This window comes from Brienomyrus brachyistius, unplaced genomic scaffold (genome assembly GCF_023856365.1).
Source record: "Brienomyrus brachyistius isolate T26 unplaced genomic scaffold, BBRACH_0.4 scaffold901, whole genome shotgun sequence".
Classification (NCBI taxonomy): domain Eukaryota; kingdom Metazoa; phylum Chordata; class Actinopteri; order Osteoglossiformes; family Mormyridae; genus Brienomyrus; species Brienomyrus brachyistius.
The window spans coordinates 28,026-52,324 of record NW_026043176.1 but is presented as its reverse complement, the minus strand read 5'-3'; the positions used below and the strand labels follow the sequence as shown (position 1 = coordinate 52,324).

The 24,299-nt window shown below is 41.7% G+C and overlaps 2 protein-coding genes across 2 annotated transcripts; both read right to left on the bottom strand.

Annotated features, from left to right (window-relative positions):
- Positions 1-161: 161 nt before the first annotated feature.
- Positions 162-2,638, bottom strand: LOC125729945 (regulator of G-protein signaling 5-like). Its single transcript, XM_049005744.1, has 5 exons — positions 2,517-2,638; positions 2,034-2,123; positions 1,698-1,762; positions 1,222-1,388; positions 162-1,114 (listed from the first exon to the last, which is right to left on the bottom strand). The coding sequence occupies exons 1-5, from the start codon at positions 2,558-2,560 to the stop codon at positions 878-880; spliced, it is 603 nt and encodes a 200-aa protein (XP_048861701.1). The 5' UTR covers positions 2,561-2,638; the 3' UTR covers positions 162-877.
- Positions 2,639-4,402: 1,764 nt separating this feature from the next.
- On the bottom strand, positions 4,403-21,298 carry LOC125729944 (regulator of G-protein signaling 8-like). Its single transcript, XM_049005743.1, has 5 exons — positions 21,076-21,298; positions 10,303-10,413; positions 9,588-9,649; positions 5,803-5,969; positions 4,403-5,644 (listed from the first exon to the last, which is right to left on the bottom strand). The coding sequence occupies exons 2-5, from the start codon at positions 10,401-10,403 to the stop codon at positions 5,450-5,452; spliced, it is 525 nt and encodes a 174-aa protein (XP_048861700.1). The 5' UTR covers positions 10,404-10,413; positions 21,076-21,298; the 3' UTR covers positions 4,403-5,449.
- Between the last annotated feature and the right edge of the window lie 3,001 nt (positions 21,299-24,299).

The window sequence follows — 24,299 nt, the reverse complement described above, 5'->3', positions numbered from 1 at the left end:
AACCCATGTGTGAAGGTTGTGGGTATAAAACAAATCCTCTGATTTATTCCCATGGTCCAAAGACCAGCAGTCTGCCTGTTTCACTTGCACAGAGAATTTCACTCTATTACTATTAATGTGATACATATGTTCGAATTTGGTTAAACAAAGTAGGTTTGACAGTATAAATTTATTCTGATAAACTCAAAAGTATTTCCCATACATAAATCAGGAAACACTGAATTAATGGTGTCTGCAAATATTACCAAATTGTTAAGCATTTCATACTTATTACATTCTTGAATCGGTATTCACTTACACAATAAATAAATATAGAATTTATTTATAAATATTTATATACAAAACACCTTAAAATATTTAAGGTTTAATGCAAAAACAATATAAACATGTGTCATATATATGAGACACACGCTGCTGTCTCAGACTTGCCGACCACATTTGGGGTCACAACCCTGCCCCTCTACCCTGTGCTTCCTGGGTTTATTTCCAGGCTCAAAAAAATGAAATTTTATTGTATAAAATTCAATATTTCAACTTAATAACAAGTACTCATCTATCAAAAAAATTAAAGCAAGGCTACCGAGCACTGATCCTCAATTACAAAGCGCAGGTCTGAGCCCAGTGCTCAGTTGCTGCTCCATTATTTCCTTCCAGAAGGTAATTAAGAGCTGGGTGAGTCAATATAAGAATGTTACCTAAGCCTTAGCTAATCCATAACCTTCTCGCAAAGGGTCTTTGATAGTTTCCCCTTCAAAAGCAATCAGGAGCGATTCTGAGTCTTGTGTCATTCTTTGGATGCTTCATTCTTTCACCAGGTACCCCTAGCCATGTCACACGACTCGATCAGAGGCTAGCCTTCATGTACTGACACTGGGCTTCAGTCTTGTTGACTCTCACCGAACTGGAATACTCGACAAGAGAGCAGATTTTTTCCCTCATGCAAGCAGCTTTGACTTTTTTTCCTTTCTTTGAACGTGGCAGACCTTAGGAAGCGTGGGTAGCAATCTTTCTCCATAAGAGTGTAGACTTCAAGTTGGGCTATATCAAAGCACATTCTCTTGCACTCTTCGAGGTTGCTTTTAGTGAAATCTCTGGTCTTTTGGTCAATGTTGACCTGCGTGAAAATTGGAACACTTGTTTGGTCTGTTTGAAAAACAACAATGGTAAGTGGAAGTCTTACCATATCTTTAAACTTTACGATATGCGATTAGCGATAATTACCTCCCTTGGTGCATCCCGTTGAATGAACTCTTCATAAATATCTTTTGCTTTCATTTTCAGTTTGTCTGGGGATTTAATGCTTTTGTAGTCCTCACAGGCTAGATAAAAATCTATGTTCTCTTCACTGTACTCAGACACCAAAAATGCCCTGAATGTTAATAATCCATCTGTATAATAAAAAAATAATAATATCGAGTTAGTTACAATGAGCTGCATAACAGGGCTTTCAGTGTTTTTAAACATCCTGCTATATTTAACTTGATAAACAGGGGCTAATGTTTTCCTGAATATGCATATATATTTCCAGACTACCAGTTGAAACCTTTCTATTTACAAGAATGTTCTCCTGTGCTGTACAAAACATGCAATACATCACGCTGCCTTTAAGAATCCATGGGGCACTGGGCTCAGGCCTTACTGGAAGCTCAATTTGTAAAAGTGTATAGTGTATAAGACCTAGAAATGCATCCACAAACCAGTATTTTCCAGGAGTCTGTCAAATGATTCTTTCCATTTCAGAGATTCAACTTGGATAATACTGCTGAAAAAATTTATATTTTAAATATTAAAATGTTTTATTTTATGTATATACATGTAATGTATAAATGTATATATATATATATATATATATATATATATATATATATATATATATATATATACATACAATTATTAACTAAAATGTTAATAATTGTAATTATTTCCATGTGCTTACAGTAGTGACTTTTAAAATTATATGCACAGTAGAAATAAATTCTATATCGGCAAGATTCGATATATATAGTGTAGATTACATTTACATAATGACTCACTTTGGTTGGTCTGTTTCATATGGGTGGCTGGATAGGATCCATTGTGCTTTTTTAAGAAAAGTTCTCAGGTTTGCCTTCAGTACTTTAGCCCTAATTTTGGAGGTTAAAATATTACATTAATATCATCTACAGTCACAGAGAGTATAGCTGCACTATGCAAAACCCATAATAGTAATAACTCCACCAACAAACATGACCACATGCAAATTCTGTATTAAATCCAGTTCACTGACAAACAGTGGCACGTAAATTAAGTTTCAAATAAATAAATAAGCACTCAAATACTTAGATAAAAAATTCTGGAATTCTTCATGACGGCCAATGGCAAAAAGACTGCCGTCAGTTAACACTGAATAAACAGATAAAAATGAAATGCTTTCTGTGCAAATATATCAAAGGTTTCATTCTAGGTGCATGGAACAGGTATTCCACGGTGGAAGTCCGCCGAAGGATGCAGCTGAAAGCTGCGGTTGAGTGAGTTACCTTTTCCGGAATGTGTCAGGCAGCGATGCGAGTCCCCGCCGCATGTTGACGTCGGGTGGGAGGCCCACGTATCCTTCTGCGGTGGGAGGCTGGCACGATGTTATCAGCAGATTGTCCGTGCATTCTGGGAATGGGGGATTTTATATGCAGCAGATGGCCGCCTGTCATTACCCTGCCTAGTCAATGACGTGGGCTGAAAAGAGGATGGGGGCAGGCCGAGAACTCAGAGCAAAGATAAATCTCTTCCTATGATGATTTTACTGTCCCTTCCATCAGATGTTATCGTTCCAACAGTTTCTTGTTTTTTTTTTTCTTTTGAAAGCCAGCTATTCTGAACCAGGAAAAAATAGCAGCCGACAACACAGGAAACACACACATCCTGCAATAATCGCCTTATCGCTCGGGATGGGGAACATAATTGTTCATTAGAAGCAGGCAGGGCTGTGGCAGGCAGAATAGGCTACGGAACGGTGAGATAATAATTCGTCAGGAATCGTTACACGTGGATTACGCTATTTAAAAACGGCGGAGACAGAAAACATTACGGTGAATGCATGTTGTTATGCCACTGAAAGGCTGCTTGGTGTGTGATTTATGTTTTGCGGTTTCAATTGTCCTAAAGATTGTGCTTGATTACACAGAAATCCCGGAATTAGCTGTGATACGCTGTTTGTCGAGCGATCAATGATCCTTCCAGCTGTTAACGGCAGAGTACGGCACATTGAGTGCGGAATATCTACAGACACTGCTGTGTGGCCCGAGAAAAGACTGCCTCCTTTGCAAGCATGCCGAGTACAGACAAAACACGGCGAGTTATGTAACTGTACTTGCTCGGCAGAAGACGCAAGATACTGAGTGAATCCACAGTGTTATTAAACCAAGAGATCGCAGGCGTCTTGTGCTACACGGATTTAAAAAATCCATTGAACCTCCAGGAGCTTATCTAGTACAGGCTTGTTGTACTCGGGGGCCCGATTCAAAAGTCTCTTCAGGGGCCCCAGTCCCCTCTAGTGTACTGACTCCAAACCTTAGGGGTCGTACAGAAACGCACGGTGTGAGTGGTGGTGAGCACCACATCTAGGGATGCCCTTCACTGACGACAGGCAAAAACAGTCTGTTACTCTGTGATGTATGACGTACTTTGTGTTGTTAATAGGCAGTAATATGCTACTTGGTGTAGCGGTTCTGCTGTTCCATGTGTCTCTGCCCTGTGCCTCTTGGGATTGGTTCCAGGCCCAGGTAAACACACGATGAGCGGGTCAGGTCAGGTTGGGGAGCATGTGCTGGTACAGCGTGATGAAACGCCTCAGGATCCCAGTTGGTGACCCCCACCCCAAGCCGGCACACAGTCTAGCCCCACCCTGCAGAAACGTCCATCTATCTGCTGTACCCAGGGGCTACGTGGACGTTCCCCTTGACCTGGTCCAGCCGCTCAGGTCCTCAGCAATGATCAACACTTCACCTGAATGCTGTTAGTCCCAGAGTAAATTCTACTGTACACAATTCAAGATTACATTAGCAATTCTATATGAAATAAAATTACTGGGGCTTATGTATGCCCATTGGCCGTTGCATATTTCTTGCAAAATAGGGCTTAGCGCATTTGTTACTGTCTATTGTCATGTATATTGGCACTGGAAGACATTTGTCTACTGCCAGAAGGTTTGCATGATTATCCATGCAGGGTTGTGGCTGAGGAGCAAAGATTTGATGGTAGTTTAATCAGAGAGCTGACAGGTACTAACCTTTCCTATTGTCTGGATGCAGTCATTTAAAAGTGACTGATAAGCTTCATTGCTTTGGATTCAAGTGGATTCAAGAGCGGCATCAAAGGGATGTAATTAGTGGAATAAAACAATGGAATGAAAACCTTGCCTCAGGTTTTTATGCTCTTTATTTTTAACTGGCAGACAACTTTTACAACATTTATGGGATGCAAAAGACATTCATCAGTGTAGGTGTCACCAGTAACATAATAAATAATAAATAAGTTAAATCACGAACGTGGCCTTGGAAGACGAGAAACATTATTTTACAAGAGTCACACAAACGTTTGAACTTACACTTTTTAATCACCAACACAAAATATCATTTAATTTCTTTTTTTCAAATGACCTTTCACTGCACAGACAGGACAAATGAGACATACTGTACATAAAATTATTTTGTAAAGCCAAACCTTGGAAGAAGGTTGGAAAGGAAATAGAAGATTTGTTCCTTTGCTAGGTTACTGACATGCATTTTAAATAATACAAGGAGGCCAATTTTCCATCAATGTCCAAATAAATTATTATAATTTATAAGTAAATATAAGGTTACCTGCTACATTATATACCATTTCTCTAGGGCAATTAATAAAAAATATATAAAAATATAAATATCAATAAGTGTGCCCTGCGATGGGCTGCCCCCCCATCCTGGGTTGTTCCCTGCCTCGTGCCCATTGCTTCCGGGATAGGCTCCGGACCCCCCGCGACCCAGTAGGATAAGCGGTTTGGAAAATGAATGGAAGGATAAATATCAATAAATCGCAAAGACATCAATCTTAATTATAATATTTAGACTCTCCTTTGAAACAAAAGTATTTGCTTTTCCAAAGACAATGGAAACAGTCCATAATGTAGATAATATAATGTATGTGTGCGCTTTTTGACACATTAAGATGGCATGCGGGTTCAAATCAATATGTTTGATGTCAAAATAACTATGAAGATGGACTTCTGAAACACAGTACAAGGTCGTGTTTTGTTTTCCTATGTAGCAAGAAAACCACTAGACAGCCTATTAATAGGATGCTCATGCCAGAACTGTTTACACTTAACACAGGAAATGATGTCACCTGCTGATGAGCGTTAATGTGTGTTCTACCACTTTCTGTACCTGCTTCCTAGTTCAGTCGGCATGAATCAAATGACGAGCTATCAGGTGACCCGCTAAAAGGACCGCCTCTGACGCTGCGATTGGGCCTTGTTTAATATGTCTATATATATATTCGACCTCAGGAATCGTGGGTAGGAATCCTTTTCCATTAGGCTGTACACTCTGCCTTGTACGTCACTGAAGGTGGAAGTGGTTGGTTCTAGTAGGTTCTGCTTAGTCAATTCCCTGGTGTGAAAGTCAATGTTTACCTAAGAGGGGTAAAACACAATAAAACTCATGTGAACTCGGCACTTGTAAAACTGAATTGATTATAAAACATCAGACTTTAAAAAGTTCTGAAAATTAAGTGATACTTTTTTTTTTTTTTTACTTTAGCAGCAGCAGATTATGAAAACACTGAGACTACCTCTCTGGGTGCTTGAATGTCAATGAACTGTTCATAGATCTTATTTGCTTTGGTCATCAGCTTGGAGGGAGACTTGATCTTTTTGTAGTCTTCACAGGCCATCCAGAACTCGATGTTCTCGTCGCTAAACTCCGTCCTGAGGAATGCTCTGAAAGCCGCCAAACCATCTAAAGAACAAAGATTAAATAATTCATATCTCCAAATAACATGAACAGGAAATGCTTACTGATAATCATCACTTGAGCAATAATCCTTCTTATAAGTGATGTATACTGGCTCTAGCGATAATATTAACTGGGTTCTGCTTTTTTCAATGTGGTGCCAGCAATGATATGAGGATTTCTGGGTTATTTTCTTATATAGGAACTTCAAAAACTTTCAACAAATATTCTTAAAATATATAACAGCTTTTTAAAAAAAATTTTACATGAAAAGAATAGATCAATTATTTGATTAGGAGAGTTAAATTGATGAATGATACTTTGAAAATGCTGTAGTTCATTTGAGGGAAATAGTTCCAGCTATTCAAAGGGTAATAAATGTGCGTGTGAGACGTGCTGTGGGCAAGATGTGAGCAGCACCCTCTGACATGCGAATGTGCGGGAGGAATGAAGACTTCATTTGGACACGGTGGGCGAGCAGGTGGGTGGGGAGCAATGAAACCAACATGCAGCCATCTTGGCGCCAGCTTAAGCAGACGCACTGGAAACAAAGGCAGTGCGGGTCACTGTAAGAGCTACAGTGATGTGGAATCAACCTATGAATGGGTGTGCAGGTCACATGATTTCACTGCCACCCTGCGACCTTCATGCGACCCCCAGTGTTAATCATATCATGACTGAGATGAATAGTCCACCTAATGCCACCTAGTGGGTTGACCAGCACCTTGTACGAGTGACGCTTGTTTGTACTTGGGCTCCATCTTCTTATTTAAAATTGGTTTCCTGCTTTTCTTTCTCTTTCAACACATGCAAAATACAATCGTTCTGTCAAACAAAATATCTCCAGACCCCAGTCGCATGGCTGATGTGTCTAATCTCTGTTGCTAACACTGTGTAGCATTATGCTAAATGCACCACAATAAAGCTTCGGATCAAAGCTAAGGACAGTGGATAAAGGGATGGTTGGGTGATGCTCGACTCTGGGCCTCCCATCTGTACTCACATTAGGAGCTGTGAGTAGCCCGTTGGCCATATGAGTACTTTTCCAGCTCAGTCCCTAAGTACAGCAACTTTCAAACAGTATGATTCAAGATAAGTTTTTTATTCCAGTTGTCAGACATTAAGTATGGTCATGCCATGATGGGACTATAGCTAGAGCCATTATAAGATAATGAGATAATGAGAGTCAGGCAACGCAGGTCAAAGTTCAGGTGGCACCCTAGGCAGGGTGCACTCCTGCTGCCCCCATCTAAGACACTGTGAATTTGGCTTGCAAATTCAGCCCCTCCCCCCCGTGCTTAATGGGTTGACCAGTCCTGCTGTCAGGTTTTCACTGTTAATGGTGGGTCAAGTTGGGACAATAAATTCAGCTCTGCTGAGTGCTCACATCACGGCATGGGAGACAATTGGGTTTGCGTGACTAGGCGCTAATGTAACCAGTGGCACAAACTGGGAAGCACATGACCCGAATCCCCACACTGGTGGGATTTCACAGTCAGGGTGTCTGACACGACCCCGACACCCCCTCGCCTGCAATAGAGAAACGATTCACTCGTCACCCATCTGAAATTGCTGAGTTTGACATCAGGTCTTGGCTGTTCTTCACTCAGGATGTGATGCGGAAATAGCAATAATCATGTTACATAAATATGAGACTATTTTCTTCCATCCAATTATCCTGCTCGGGGTCCCTGGGGGGGGGATCTAATTTTTCTAAAAATATATACATTTTTTAAAAAACCTTGATGACTAAATCACAAGTATTTTGGGTAGAAGAAGAGCATGGATCCCCGGCAGATTGAAGTGACCCAGTACTTTACAGGGGCCCCTTATTACTTAATGATAAATGACTTTTAAAACAGGATACAAAATCATGAATATAATTAAGCAGAAAAATCTACAGTTAAACACAGGTAAGCCATTTATATACTTTTATTTGTTGTTTTCAAGACTGGCGATGGCGTGAGAAAAAGCTGGTGACCTGTCGCTGTCCCGGAACCGATCGAGACAAGATTTATATCTATTCTTCCCAAGGGTCTGAGCTCTTAAAACAATGTGTTTGACCAGGGACAGAAGTCTCTAAAATGCTATTAATGTCAAGAAAGCCCCACATTGGTATGTCCCTGAGTGCGAGTTTGTTTACAATCTAAAACTATTACAAATTGGTTTGTGTTTGGTTTATCTCGTGACTGTCAGGATATAAACTGAAACATGTCTCGGTATGTTTGTGGAAGTTGTTTGAATGTTTTAAGCGTTTTATTTTGGGAAGATCTGATCGCTGGTGCTGTTTTCAAGAAGGGGGTGCAGGCTGAAGGTCTACAACCCGGAAGGCCGCTAAATAAATCAGGACGTGCTGCACTGCGGCAGATATACTGGCAAGGGAGACATTACAGACAGTGTGGTGCTTCTGAGCACCAGAATTGATGCTTAGCCAGAGGAGAGAGAAGAAAAAAATGGAGAAAATTTTTGACGGAAGCGAATCTGCCGATCGAAGCCCTAAAGAAACACAGATGCGTCCATCTTAAGTGACACCCCCCGATTTCCCAAGGTGAAGGTCTACATGTAGACGACAGCATCCATTCTGAGCCCACTGGGGAGAAATACAATGAGTTCTGTGCAAAGAGATTCATTTAAAACCAGTTGAAATCACCCCCAGTCACCCGGGGGTCAAGTCACAACTTTGGTGCTGTTGAAACTCCCCTGGAGACCGAGATCTATGGCCCGGCCAAGAGTAACCAGGGTGAATTATCGTCGGACAGAGGGGGTGGCACTGTCTCGGGGGGGCTGGAGAAGCTCTGGCCCCAAGGAGGCTGAGGGCCATATGCTCCAGGTCACCCAAGAGATGCTGCTCTGCCTCTACTATTATGTTGATGGATTCTGTTCTGACCGAGCCCACAAGGGACTGGTTAAAGGCACAGTGGGTGATGCCATGTGTCCCGGCAGGAAAATCATAGAAGCTACTTTTTTATAGTATATGGGATGTGAAGTGCAAGGTCTCTATCTCTAAGAAATGTACATTCCTGACAATAAATAGGTGTAAAGGAGCATCTGTGCTTTGGCCAGGAGAGATGAGCTTGCATTTCTCAGCTGTGGTTCCCCAATTGTGGAACGAGCTCTACGAGGAGAACCTCTGCAGCACTACCTACTCGCTGAATGCTCTTAATGTTTGTAATGTGCTATTTGCCTCGTCTGCACATCACTTTAGACAGAAGTTTCTGATAAATAAAAGCAATGTAATGTAAACGTTAAGAGTAAGATGAGGATAGGTGTGATGACATTGAAAGGGTATTAATCTGAGGCCTATTGGGAGGTTGGTGTTGTGTGCTGGGATGTAGTGACCGTCTAACCAGCACCACTGATAAACTGACGCACCGTCGATGTGAGTTACTTTGGACCCGATCGAAAACGTAGCTTGGATTTTCTGTTAAAGGCATTGGGTGTTGTTTTATTTTTTTGTGAGGCTGGTTTGTTTCGGATATCTTCACAAAAAGCGAAGAAATGGCCGGTGCTTATCCAGCGGCTGGCTGTCAGCAATCCCGGCGATATGGGGCTAAACCGAGAGGACATTGCCGCCATACTTAAGCTGTGACATGCTGAGGTCTCCAGGCAGAGGCCCAGACTTACATTTGTTACAAAGAAGAACGTCGAACGACTCCGCCCATCGTACAACTTCATCTGTTGACAGCCTGAGAGAGAGAAATCATCCTCAAATCCAAATCATAAATCCAACCATAACAGTAAACACATTACGGTATGTAAGTATATACAACACATGTTTAAGGGTAAATGTGTTTGGTATAGTATAATCAATACACCATACAATACTAGCTTGATATGCACAATATGCACATGTACCAGTATTAAACATTTTTGGTTTCCTTAAACAGTGATGCTTTACTTGAGGGGACACAAGTAATGTAGTATTATGCAATTATTTATGTATTAATTAACCACAAACAAAATGCTAGATACAAACTGATGTCATGTTTGTTCATCTTTAATGAATTGTGAATCGTTTATCCCAAGCAGATACTATATCTATTAATATATCAGTCGTTTCTGTAAATCTTAGTGAACTACTGAAGGAACGAGTAATGAATATCACACGGATGTCATGTTTGTTTATCATTAACGAATCACGACGCATCTTTCGTCTTAATTAGTGACTATATTTGTTCATGATTTGCACTTCAGTAGTATCTGAGTTACTACTAAATATTTGTGCCCTATCAATTATAGTCTTACCCGTGAAATCAATGCGATAAATCACTTACAACCTTAAATAATAAATGTGACTTTTGATATATTGTATTTTGTGACACGTGAAAGGGTAACTCACTTCATGCACTTGGGTGCCTTTTCTTGTACTGGAGGCAGGAACGCTGTGAAGTCGCTGTATGAGTCGGACTTGTGGGACAGGCACCCGAGTCTGGTCTTCATGGCGCACAGTCTGACAGGAGAAACGCGCACACAGCACATATATACAGTACATATACGGAAAGAAGATGCCCTCCCGAACGGAAAGCCCGTCGTATATCCGGCTTTTTCCACTCATATCACTGCATTCCGCAAACCAGCAATATAAGCATAATATATACATCATACACATAACATATGGCATAAAGTAACCATCACATTTTCATAAACTATTTTTTTAATTAAACATACACACATATGCACACCATGTCGCAACTGTGATGGCACAAAATTTCCCATTTGCAATGAGAACAGAACTCGCAGTTCCTCTGTTGCTAAATCTATATTTCCCAAAAAAAGCAAACAGATAGACACAAACAAGCAAATGTCTAGAGACAAATATAAATGGCAGAAATGGAAAATGTAGATCACATAAGTAATTCGACTCGAGTTCGAAATGCAGGAGGGAGAGCCATTCATTTTAATTTGACTTTTTGACTGAATTAGTGCTTCTGAAAAAGTCGCGCTTGATGCTATGAGAAGCTGACAGCGTCAGTCCGCATTAATCGCTGCGCTGTTTCAGTCCGAATGCAGTGCCGCGCGCTGATTACAGCGCAGAGGAAGGTGCGCGAAACCTGCGGTGCCCCGGAGGGCAGAGGGCTCCTACAATTTAAATAGCTAGTTAAGGTATTAACATATTAGTTAAGGTGCAAGGATGTACTGAAGAACAGGTTTAAATCCATATTACCTCAGCATAAACCACCGTGTTCTACACTAGAACAGATCGCTGTATATTTATATGTGCTTCTTGGTTAATTTGCTATTTGTGTCAGTGGAGCCAGGAAATCAGTAAAGCTCCCTCATAATCATTTTTCCTATTAATCGAAACAGAGCTGCCCTCGTTTTATACCCTTGTTCGCAGCATGCTTTGTTAATTACTGCTCCCACCTGTCTTAATTATCAGCATGCCAGATGTTACCAGACCGAGTGACATGAAAAACAAAATGGCTTAAAGCTTCACCGTGTTTTTCACCGGGTACAGATCGAGGACGTGTATCCCGCTTGGCAGCAAAACACGTTTTTTTTTTTTTTTTTCCTGGTGTTTATTTCCATGAGATGCGAACGCTTCCTTACTGGTAGGGAGAAATTGCAGGTTGTTTTTGCACGTTTCCCTAATTGGGAACATGGCACAAACTGTGCCGCAAATCTTCCCACAGAGAATTTGAAGTATTCTATGGATCTTTTTGTTTTTTTGTTTTCTACCAATTACATGCGGCACGTTTTACTTAATACCGTGATCTAGGAGAGCAGGTAAAACTGACACTCACACATCCACCACTGTTTAAAACAACGTGAAACGATATAGCATTTTTAAACTTAGTCTACAATCCTTTAACACTAGATTTACCGAGTTTTTATTCTCTGCTGAGAGTCCCAAGGTGTTTGTCACCCCTGCTGTGATTTTCGCAGGTCTTCAGCCCCATCCTCCTCCTGCTTTTGTTGTGCAAACACACCCATTACCTGTGAGGCCTGGCGCATTTGCATTTTTTACTCAGAGTAGCTCAAATCCAAGGCAGGCTAAACCTCTGTGTGTGACATGGAAACCTTCACAAAAGTCTGCCATATCTATACCAAATATCCCACACGCTGACTGACCTGCAAATATGAAAGACGCACATTCACAAAATATATGGAAACACAAGTCTGTGTTATTTATAAAACAAATTGAGTGAAAACAGAATGAAAAGTTGCTAATAGAATGAAATGAATAAAATGAAAACATGCTAACACTTCAGTCTCCAATGCATGTTTGTATATAAATGTCATAAGCTGAGTGAAGTCATGGTCCATGGTTTTTGACATGCTCATACACATACAGAATAAAATGTCATTTCATTTTCATTGGCCATCACTGAATTATAACATCAAAAGTGAATTTTGTTTTTGTGTGATCTCTCCAGCTTTGCATGTTTGGCTGTTCATGTAAAAATTGATGTATCCGTGCCTCAGTTCCAGGTTCATCTCTTCGTCATCTTTCTGCCTTTTGTCTCAGTGGTTACTGTCCCACACAGTCTGTCTATCTTTCAAAGTCTGTGTTTGCAGCATTTGAAAACCCAGTGACCATCATCCCTGTATTTGGCAATGGAGTTCCTTGGCTAGAAGAATCGGAAACAATCTTCTTTTTCCTTTCCACCCTGTAGATGCTTTGTACAGAACGTAGGCATTCACCGCCACCAAGTCCAGCATGTTGTAAAACACAGCTACTGGCCACTTGCTTGTTGCTGCTCGTACTGAATACATGCGCGCCATTCTAAACACTGACGTGGAGAATTCCTCTCCCTGTGCAGTGTCCTTTGCCAATGGAGGAAGTTCACGGCAAACGTTATTCACCATGCCCAGTAAAGTGAAGCAGTCTGTGTGACAGTGACAGTGAGGTGAAGAAATTGTCCATTGTGACATTTCTCCCGTCATCCAGAAATGACTCCATCAGACTCATGACCACGTTCTCTGCCAGCCTTCACCAAGAACTGTGCTGAAAGTTTCACTCCAGGAGAACACATGAACATAGATGTACAGCTGTTCTCGACCAAGGTTCAATGTCCATGTAGTATATTTACATTTACATTTACAGGTTTTGGCAGACGCCCTTAGCCAGAGCGACTTACATAAGTGCTTTGAGACTCTGCAATGAATTTCCGATGCTAGCTCAATAAGGACCCCAGCTACGAATACTATCTCTGAGAACGCCATTGAGTAGTGCAGAATTTTTATTTAATTTTTTTAAAACACACACCAGAAAAAGAGTCGAGTAAGAATATAGAAGTTCTACGTCAGGTATTTCTGAAAAAGAAAAGTTTTGAGTCGTCGCTTGAAGACATTCAAGGATTCAGCTGTTCGGACATCTAGGGGGAGTTCATTCCATCAATTAGGTGCCAGGACAGAGAAGAGCCGAGATGCGTGTCTTCCTTGTGCCTTGAGGGGAGGTGGGACCAGTCGAGCAGTGCTGGAGGATCGGAGAGATCGTGGTGCAGAGCGGGGTGTGATGAGGTCCTTTAGGTAGGATGGTGCCAGAGAATTTTTGGCTTTGTATGCGAGCATCAGTGTTTTGAATCTGATGCGTGCAGCTACAGGAAGCCAGTGGAGGGAGCGCAGCAAAGGAGTGGTGTGGGAGAACTTGGGAAGGATGAAAACAAGACGAGCAGCTGCATTCTGAATCAGTTGGAGGGGACGGATGGCGCTCAGTGGTAAACCCGCTAGAAGCGAGTTGCAGTAGTCAAGGCGTGAGATGACGAGGGACTGGACGAGTATCTGGGTAGCCTGGGTGGAAAGAAATGGACGTATCCTCCTGATGTTAAAGAGGAGAAACCGACAAGAGCGAGAAAGACTGGTGATATGTGAGGAAAATGACAACCGATCATTTATGGTAACTCCAAGGTTTCTAGCAGAAACCGAAGGACGGATCAGGGAGTTGTCAAAGGAGATCGCAAGGTCCTGGAGGGGGGATGAGTCAGCCGGGATGTAAAGCAACTCAGTTTTACTAGTTTTGAGTTTTAGCTGGTGAGTGGTCATCCAAGATGAGATGTCTGCCAAGCATGTAGAGATCTTAGTGGAGACATGAGTGTCTGAGGGAGGGAAGGAGAGGATAAGTTGAGTGTCATCGGCATAGCAGTGGTAGGAGAAGCCATGTGAGGATATAACTTCGCCAAGAGATTTAGTGTAGAGGGAGAATAGGAGAGGGCCAAGAACCGAGCCCTGAGGGACACCGGTGGAAAGACAACGTGGAGTAGATGTGGATCCATTCCATGTCACTTGGTATATCGCATCCAAGCCGGACAAATTTGGGATCAAGTTCTGGATGGCCACGGATTTGGAGACCAAATACGTCTGCAACGTGTCCCCTAACTTGGGAAAGGACCCCAGTCACCAGAAAAGGGAGAGGCTGGCAGAGAACATGGTCATGAGTCTGATGGAGCCATTTCTGGATGACGGGAGAAATGTCACAACGGACAATTTCTTCACCTCACTGGCATTGTCACACAGACTGCTTCAGCGCAAAACAACACTACTGAGCACAGGGAATAAAGTTTGGTATGAACTTCCTCCAATTTCAAAGGACACTGCACAGCAAGAGGAATTCTCCGCGTCAGTGCTTAGAAGTGGCAGTGTCTCCTTGACAATTTATGCACCTAAAAAAACAAGATTGTGTGTGTTCTGAGTTCCTTGGACCAAGATGTGGCGATCTGTGAAGGCAGAAAGAGGAAACCCAACACGATAACAGACTATAACCACATGAAGGTATGTGAATGTGTGTATAATTTTACATCAGTGCTACAATGTTTTCTGATATGTACTATACAGGCCTATATAGAAAGAAGGTAGAAAAAAAGCAAATACACTCATGACTCTCTCTCTCTCTGCTGTTATAGTGTGGTGTAAATGTGTTGGACCAAATGGCGCGCATGTATTCCGTAAGAGCAGCAACATGCAGGTGGCCAGTAGCTGTATTTTACAACATGCTGGACCTGGTGGTGGCAAATTCCTACGTTCTGTACAAGGCATGTACAGGGTGGGAAGGCAAAAGAAGATTATTTTTGAGTCATCTAGCCAAGGAACTCCATTGCCAATTTATGCCACAAAAGGCTATGGGGACAGAGGAAGGCTGCTGCTGTGCCAGGACTTGTATGGACAACTCAGTGTCAGGTACAGGAGAACTGCAACAGAAACCGCAGCAGGTTTACCAGTGCAAAGTGTTACAAATTCACTTGCGCCAAATGCAGGGATGATGGTCACTGGGTCTGCAAACACTGCAAAGTTTGAAACACTCAATTTTTTTTATAAATAAAACAGACTTGTGCTTCCATATATTTTGTGAATGTGTGTCTTTCATATTTGCAGGTCAGTCAGCATGTGGGATATTTGGTATAGATATGGCAGACTTTTGTGAAGGTTTCCATGTCACACACAGAGGTTTAGCCTGCCTTGGATTTTAGCTGCTCTGAGTAAAAAAATGCAAATGTGCCAGGCCTCACAGGTAATGGGTGTGTTTGCACAACAAAAGCAGGAGGACAATGGCCCAAGAAACTCTCAGCAGGGATGCTAGTAGGTGTTAGGCCCAGGGAATTTACGCAAATTTGCGTAGATTTGGCAGTTCTAGTGTTAAAGAGACTCTTGCTGTCTCTTTTCATTTAAATGCTAGATAAAAGATGTTTTTGTGGGATACCTTTTCAATATTCTGTGCCATAAAGGGATTCGGCTGTGTTCTTATAAAATTTATATCCATTTCATGCATTTTCTTCTCTACTACAAAAAAAACTTTAAAAATGTCACCCTAGAGACACCCCAGTAAATGTCGGACAGGGTCTAGACAGTCACAGGCTGCTCATGCACAACCCTAACAACCCTATAACCACAATTCTCCGCTCCGAGCCTTTTAATATGAGCTAATACTTATTAATTTTACTTAATTTGTAAAGGACACAGAAGCGCTCACTCATTCGCTCTCATTCATTCATTTGTCATTTGTGCTTGTCATATACAGGATGACAGGCATCTCCAGCTTATCCAAATCAAAGATGAAGTAACTAACCCCATACAGTGGGTCCCTGCCTTGTGCACTGAGTTGCATGGGATGGACTTACTGTGATCCCGTACTGGATAAGCAGTATGGATGCTTAATACTCTAGCTAGAACGTAATCCTACTGAAATCTCTTTGTTGTGTTAAGCAAACAACATTTAGCACTTCCTGATTTTGATGATACATCAGATTCGTTTAATTTGCTTTTTGCAGAAAGGCAGTTTTAGTGCCGGCTGATTTGGAATGCTTTCAGTTTAATTTGTTTATCTGAAAGTGCTTAGAGAAAATATACCCAGTATCAAATCATAAAGTACTTGCTTAGCAAAAAAAATAAAAAATTCTAGAGTAAATCAAAATTGTACAAAAATGTACACATAGAACAACACTGACCGGATACTGGGTGAGCTCTACCTTTTCGGGGCCCCTAGGCAAAGCTTTACTTGGGGGCCCCCAAGTACCAGCAATTGGGAGGCCCCAGGCACCTGCCTTTCCTGCTTATAGCTGGCTATGTTTGTGCCTGCACATACACATTTTAACGTGACGTACTGCATACATTTAAAAAAAAATAATTTTCAGTTTTGTGTAATTGTTCTTATTTATAAATTATTTATATGAATATTCATTTTTTCATCACCCCCCTCATGCCAGTCGGCCCCCTGGACAGCTGCCTAGTTCGCTTATGCCTGAATCCAATCCTGATTGAATATTCTGCATCTTTATAAGACTCCAAATATGGACATTTATTTGTTTCACAAATGAACTGTTGTTTAGATTAGCACAGGTCTTTGCCAGCACTCAAGGGAAAGCACACTCAAGCAAATATCTCTGACATTTCCACACATCCAGTATCATATATTCAGTGGCATTCAGGTCACTTACAGGAGAGGATGCCACTGAGATGGTTACAGGTGCACAGGACAGCAGTTTGGGCACGTGGTGAAAATATAAAATGCAATGACAAATTTGTGTAGTCAGGGAGAAGTCAGTTCATGTTCCGGCTAAATATACCCTCCTGGTATTTAGGTCTCTAGATCTCTGGCTGTTTGAAGTTAAGGGTCTTTAAAAGTCTGCAGGTAAATTTATTCCCTGTGATGTTCCACTGTACCGAGCCAGGATACCATTGCAGCTTTGTGTGTGGGCTTGGAGTGTTCAAACTTATAGATGATTATACTGCATTTAAAAGGACAATAAAGCAATTGTCAGCAAAATTCAACCCTGTTGTAACCGGAGATGTATGTACCACATTATACGATGATCTTATGAATATTATCTATGGTATTCTGGCAGTGATGTAACATCTGTGTAGTAGGATTGCGATTTCTTAAATGTCGAATAATGTTGCCAGATGATTTATGCATGAAATATAATGTCTATTCCAAATTATGTGTGAAATTATGTGTGGAAAATGTAAATAGTAAGTACATCAAATATAGATAGATAGATAGATAGATAGAAAATTTAGGTGATACATTCAAAGATTAGCATTTAGCTTGGCTAGACTTCCGTAAATCGCATAATATAATCTTCCCTAATGTTGTAATATACACCTTTTCTGATGAAATCTTCACAGGCAATTAAAGCAGGTCAATGGGGAACAAAATGAGAATGCAGTATGGGATGGGGAGAGGGGTGAATTATATCAGACTTTGGAAGCCATAACAACCTTGCAGTGTGTTTATATGAGGTTTGAAGAACTGGATGTTGCAGAGTAAGAAATAACATTTTTATCCATAATTATTCTCATTATGGCAGCACATAGACGGTTTATTTTGTACAATATTCTCTCCTGAGTTCAATTACTTCCTACCATATTCATTTAGCTGCTGTGTCAAACTACCATTTTCCTTGTTTTAATTTTAATGAGTTGTAAATGTTCAGCTTTCATCTGTTTGGTTTAGGGTTTCCAGGGACTCTAACTTCCAAGACTCTCTATGGTCTGTGCAGAGGCGCCTGCAGAAGGTTTTGACCGGGGGGGGCCATTAGGGGGCAGTGATATTCATGGGGGCGGCGGCACCCGCTTCCTGTCTATTCTATGATTCTGCTTAGAATATAAAATAATACATATTTAGTTTTTTTCCCTTTTTATTCTGATGTGGAGTGGCAGCAGGGAAGGGGTGACCAGACCACCCCCGGGTCTCTGTATGCCTGTGATGGGCCACTGACCCCCCCCACAGATCACAACATACCCAACCTCGTTTGGTTGATGAGTGTGAAGACACACCTCCTCCGACATTTTTGTTTCAGTTACATGTTTCTGTCAAGCACTCTTAGGCAGGAGGGTCTCAGCTCACTTGATTCTGCTGGGTCTCCTTAGCTGCCCAGGCAAACTTTGAAGTTACTGTGCAATGGTGGAGGAAGTGGAACTCTCTTAAGTCTTAACTCACTTCATGGAATGTAGGCTAATTTGAACGACCTTGATATCCTTGTCCCCTTGTGTCTGTAGCTTCTGGGCTAGGCTCCAGACCTAACTCATGTCAAGGGGGACACTGAGCTACTTCCGGTTCTGCAAACTACTTTAAACCTGAAAGGCTCCTGTGATTGGCTAATTAGTTCAATTCTTCTTCTGCTTTGACTGGTTTGTTTCCTTCATTGAGAGACTCATGCAGCTGTTTCCCATTAACATTAGTGACACGTGCATGATTATAGGAGACTGACCAATCAGCACACAGCAAGAACTCAGTGCTTAAGTGAAATCCAGACCTTATTAATTGTAATGGTTGAAATGGTAGGTTGAAATGGTAGTATGCAAAACCAGTCATAGTTCATAGTGTCCCTCCTGACATGGATTAGGTGGTCAACCTACTCCGGACCCCCGCGTCCCTGAATGGGACAATCGGGTACTGAAAGTAAATGGATGGATGATGTCTTTGTCACAGATGGCTAATGCGCTAATGATCTCTGCTGCAGAGCATTGTGGGTAGCCCCATGATTAATTCCTCAGTCGGGACACTGTCCTTTGCACTTTGCACTGCATACTACACCCCTACGTTGCAAACTTCTCTCAGACGCTCACTACATCTCTAGTTTGTGCGTGGTTGTTAGCGGGGGCCTATAGTCCCGTCAAGCCCGTTCGTGATGCTGCGTGATACAGGTGCTGATGAACACACCTGAATGCAGCATTCCCACCCACCTGCCCGCTGACGGGCCGCCATATTCAAACACCCTCGCACTTTCTTAGGCTTTGAGCAGCTTCGCTGGCTATAGGGTCCCAGCGAATGTTCCCTCCGCACGACTGACCTAATTCTGTCCCAGGGGCTCCACTTCGCTAGAGCGGCCGATGGTGGGTGGCTTTAGATGGAGACCCTCAGGAGATTCGGGGACGGCCTCTATCAGCACGCCGGTGCTGGGTTGCGGAGGGTGTGAAATTAAATGCAAATGCCAGCCATTATGTATCAGATTTGTTTATACGTTTACAATCCACCCAAAAATTGTAAGTAAATAAATTAAATCAGGGATGTAGTTAGAGATGAATGGAGTATTTACTTGGGGGGGGGGTATGGCAAACATACATAATATAGAAAGATATTCATGACTTGAGGCAATAAATACACATTTATTTAGGGAGTTAAAAACATTTTTTTTTTTGGGGGGGGCTCATGCACTCCTAACATAGGCCTAATGAAGCCTGTGAATTAAAGATATAACTAATGTATTCCAAGAACCCCGGACACAGAAGACGGAGGAATGATGGATGAATGGATGGAGAACTAGTATATTTTACATCTCATTCAACATGCATGGTGATGCGGAGTTTGCTACATGCCATTCGCATTAATACAGCTGCTCCAAGTCTCCTTACACAGGGACTGGCAGCAGTACTTCTGTTACACTGATGACAGGCAATGTTAAGACAAGCGAGGTAAACACAGGATTTCAGATCCTCTTCCTGTTCTTACATTTTAACCTGCCTGGCTGCCAGAGGGAGTCCGACAAGTTACCCCGATACCCCTGCTTGGTAGTAAAGGCCACAGGGGAAACCCCAGAATCACACGACCCAGTTCACCTGCCTGGTAGTCAGTTACCTAATTACTGGTTAGTGCCTTCCTTTCTGGTTAGGTCATACCTTGCACAGGGTTACCTGCTAGTGAATTTGCTGCATACATGTTTATCCAAAGGATTCTTCAGAGTTTCGGAAATTTGCTCCGTTTTCTTTTATGTGAGTTTTGTATTTTTGCTCTTGATGTTACTTTTGCGATCTTTGGGTGGAGTTGAAGCCCGACTTTGAATACCTGCATTTTTCTCTTCCCTTGGCTGCGGGATTTTACTCTGCATCTGGGTGCACAGTTAACAGAGAAGAAAGCAGCCTGTTCTTGGGACTGTGTGACACACGTGGGCTGTATTCTGTGCCAGTGAGATTCCAGTAACGCATCATAACAACTGAAAAAGAATTCATTTAACCTTTGTGATGAAAAAGAATCCCTTTGATCGGAAGACATCTTAGTACTGTGTTGATTGTTTATGAATCTTTTTGAATTTTATTCATTTGGCTAAATAGTTTAGTATTCTTAAAGTTTATAGTATAGTTCTATAATAGTTTTGTTGTATCATTATAGTTAAACTTCTTCAACAAGGACAAAAGACCCATAATTCCATGCACAAAGGTTGCTTCAAAGCACCAACCCACACAGGTCACATCCTCTCCTCTGACATTTTACTCTCTTATGGAGCCTTTTGGATCAATGGATATGGGAAAGGTTTGATGTTGTGTTCAGGCAGTAAGTGCACAAGGTGCACATGCAAAGCCTGCTTTAGGTGATCAGTCAGTTCAGATAAATGACTGCTTCAGAGAGAGCCATTTTACATGGAAAGAATGAGTCAAGCGCCACAAATTATTGATGTGAATTGCAAATTATGCATTAGGTTAGTTTGTACTTTGATTGATATCCAGTGACCATTGAATAAATAACCTTCGAAACACATTTCCCAGCGCCCAAATACTGGTCTTGTTCGTATTTACACCACAACCATGCACTGTATAATCACGTTAATCTCAATCATGACTGAAATATACAATAAGCAATAACATATGATAAACAGAGGGGACCCGAACTTAAGCTGAAACGTAGCTACACGATACTTTTGTATGACCAAGATCTACGGAGTGAATATGGAATTCCTACCTTATATCAGTCTAGGAGGAAGATGAAATGATCTCACTCAAAGTCCAGTGCACCACTGCTGACCTTTTGGGCTGCAGTGAATGTCTGAGATAGTCCTCCTGCTATCTGATGTCAGATGTAGCGCAGTGACGATGGCTTCTATTCCTGAGTGTGTTTGTGTTGCACAAGAGCAGGAGTGGGAAACGCGCTCTCGTTTTCACTGTAGTGGAAAAAGATGGAGAGAGAGGAAGAGACCGAGAGAGAATGAGAGAGGGAGAGGAGGAGAGAGAGCGGGAGTCTGCATGAGCGCAGATGTCTCTGGGGGGTACTGGGGGGCTTTTCCAGTGTGGACAGCGAGTACTCTCTCAGGATTATGTATTCCAAGCTCACGTTTACGTTTAATATTGCAATTAAATTTACTAGGTATTTGGGGCAGGGGGTGTCAACAGCAGGCTGGAGGGGTGGGAGATACCACCGTATTACAGGAATTATACATTCCAATGGGGTCAGCAGATGACATCAGGCTGAAGCGGTTGTGTGAAATGCTCAAGGATTTTCTGTCGTCTTAGTCAGTTCACGCGTCCCACACTGTGCCGGTGACCTCATGACCTAGGATTGGGAGCCTGGCCAGCAGCGTCTCTTATGCAACAGGCGAAAATGCGGCACATTTAGACACTCATCGCATGTCCTATGGAAATGGCAGCAAACATCAGTGCCTCCTTTTGCCTGCTGTGAAGTGTCAGATTCACAGGTGTGTTCAGGGTCCCACTGTAAAACATTGTGTGCATTTAATAAGAAACTGATGAAGAAATACATACGGGTTTGGACCCAACAACCTTGTATTGAATAAGTGGCTGGGAGACGGATGGATGGATGGACGGGTGGATGGATGAGTATAATTTTATTAGAGTAAAAACAATCGAATGAGATATTTACAATTTATGTGATGAGTTAAAGACATCCATCTATGTTTCATATCTCAGTTCCCAGTACAGGGCTGTGTGTAGCGTATAGCAGGAACTATGAGGTCAGGAGGAAGGTGACACTCATCATGGGGCAAACACTCACTCACTCACTGACACACAGACACACAGACACACACACACACACACACACACACACACACACACACACACACACACGGGGCAGGATTCTCAGACACTGCCCTGTAGGTTTAGGGTCACCTTGCTTTCCACAGTAAATTCTGATACACAAACACTTATAATTTATATAAGTCTCACAATTCTAGTCTGTCATTGAAATGAAATGAATCAGCACTCTTAATGTAATTAATTGTTCAAGAACAACTAATAATTTGTAAAAAATTTGACTAAGTTGTATAAATAAAAATGTCAAAGCTTTAGTTATTTCTAGAGTCAATTGGGCATATTTGTAATGTTTTATTTTATGATATGAAGGAAGTCCATGGAGATCAGCATGTCAATTTTTAAAAACTATCCCAAATCTATTCAAAATAACGGCTAAAGTATCAGGAATTATTTCAGTGAAAACAATTCGGTTGATGCGCAATAATAATAACTGTTCTTTATTTCGCCCTTATGTTTCTTATTTTTGTTATCACCTGACAGCAAATCAACGTAAAATTCACTGCAGTCAGATTTGAATAACGGATCACTGTCAAACAGCTTTTCCCCGTCGCAAATCACGCAGCTCTTGAAAAACAAACTACACTCCTACTTCAATAATCACAGCAATCACATTTATTTACATGCTCTACAGCATGATGTATAAATAAGGCAAATAGCATATTATGAACACAGCTGTTGAGGGGTTGATTAGGCATAAATGCGGCTGGGCTGAGCTTCTAATAAATGCTCAGGTATAAAAGTGTAAGCAGCACTGGAGGAAGAACCTACAGTACTTAGACTATTATTCAGTCAGCAGATAGTGTCCCACTGAGAGCCTTCAGCGAGTATGGAGAGGTGTAAGCTATAGAGGTGCTCCTGGAACAGAGGCTTCTTGAGTCGTTTCTTGAAAGTGAAGAGGTAGTCTTATGACCTCGCTGTCCACAGTCACCGTATCGCTGGGACACCTGAAAACCCGGCCTGAAAAGAAGAGTATATCTTAACATATCTGCGATTAAGTAACTCATTGTGAGTAAGTTAAAATGTCACATGGAAAGATGGAAAGAAACATTAAACCTTCATTTTGTTATCCAGTAAAATGTGTCAGTTTCTCATGGGGATGAATTCATTTGCAAAGCGCTCTATATTGGCCTCTCCTAGCGACTGGCTTATTAGGAGAAGATTTATAGCACGGGAGACTTCCTTAGCAACATGCTTTATACCTCACCATTCATCATGAAGCACACGTATGCTGAGAGTAATTTACCACTGGCTATCTTTTTTTCCCACGTCATCCCTGACTCATATTTTTAATGTTACGCCACCTGGGGTGTCGAATTTTCCTCTTTTTGATAGTCTTCAAGACAAGAACTTCTTTCTGTTTATTGCATCTTGTTTGCTGATACTTGAGTCACAAGCATCGTGGATTATCGTCTCCGAAAGGCTAGTTTGCATAGCCGTCCTGTCTGACAGCTAATATGACATCACAATAAACAAAATCACACTTTATTTGCCATTTGCAGAAGTAGAGGTATGTGGGAATGCGTGTCTTTGCTGACCCCGTCTTGCTCTCCTTAGCTCGGGGGTCACAGCACAGGGTCAGCTAAAGTACAACACCATTGGAACCAGGGCTTAAGGGCCCTGCTGAAGGGCCGTGACCGTTCTGCAGAGGCCAGGGTTTGAACTGGTGATTTTCTGAAGACAAAGCCTGCTGAACCGCTCATCACTTCGTCTACTGAAAGACAGAAGAGAAAGATTGTGATGCATATCCCGCGAGGTCTTCATTGTGAGCATAGTTCGGGTTTATGCTGCAGTATTAGATGATATACAAATATTCATGTATGTTTATGTTCATTTTCTTGGTGTTAATATACTGCATGCAGTTGGAAAAGTATTTTTGGTGCAGTGTTCTTAGTCCATACATGCATTAATTAATTGATTCATTAATTTCTGATAGTAATATTATCATGTGCTTTTACAAACTTCAAAACTGCTTTGTTTAAAGCATAAACGAGGAATCAGCATAACAATTCGGTTTAAATTATGCTGGAATAACATATTATAATGTAAGCTTTACTCCGTCCCCAGCCTGCACTCAGACTGATTGCACAATCCGATATTATCTGGCTAGCAAAGGAATTTTATTTATATTAGGTGCTG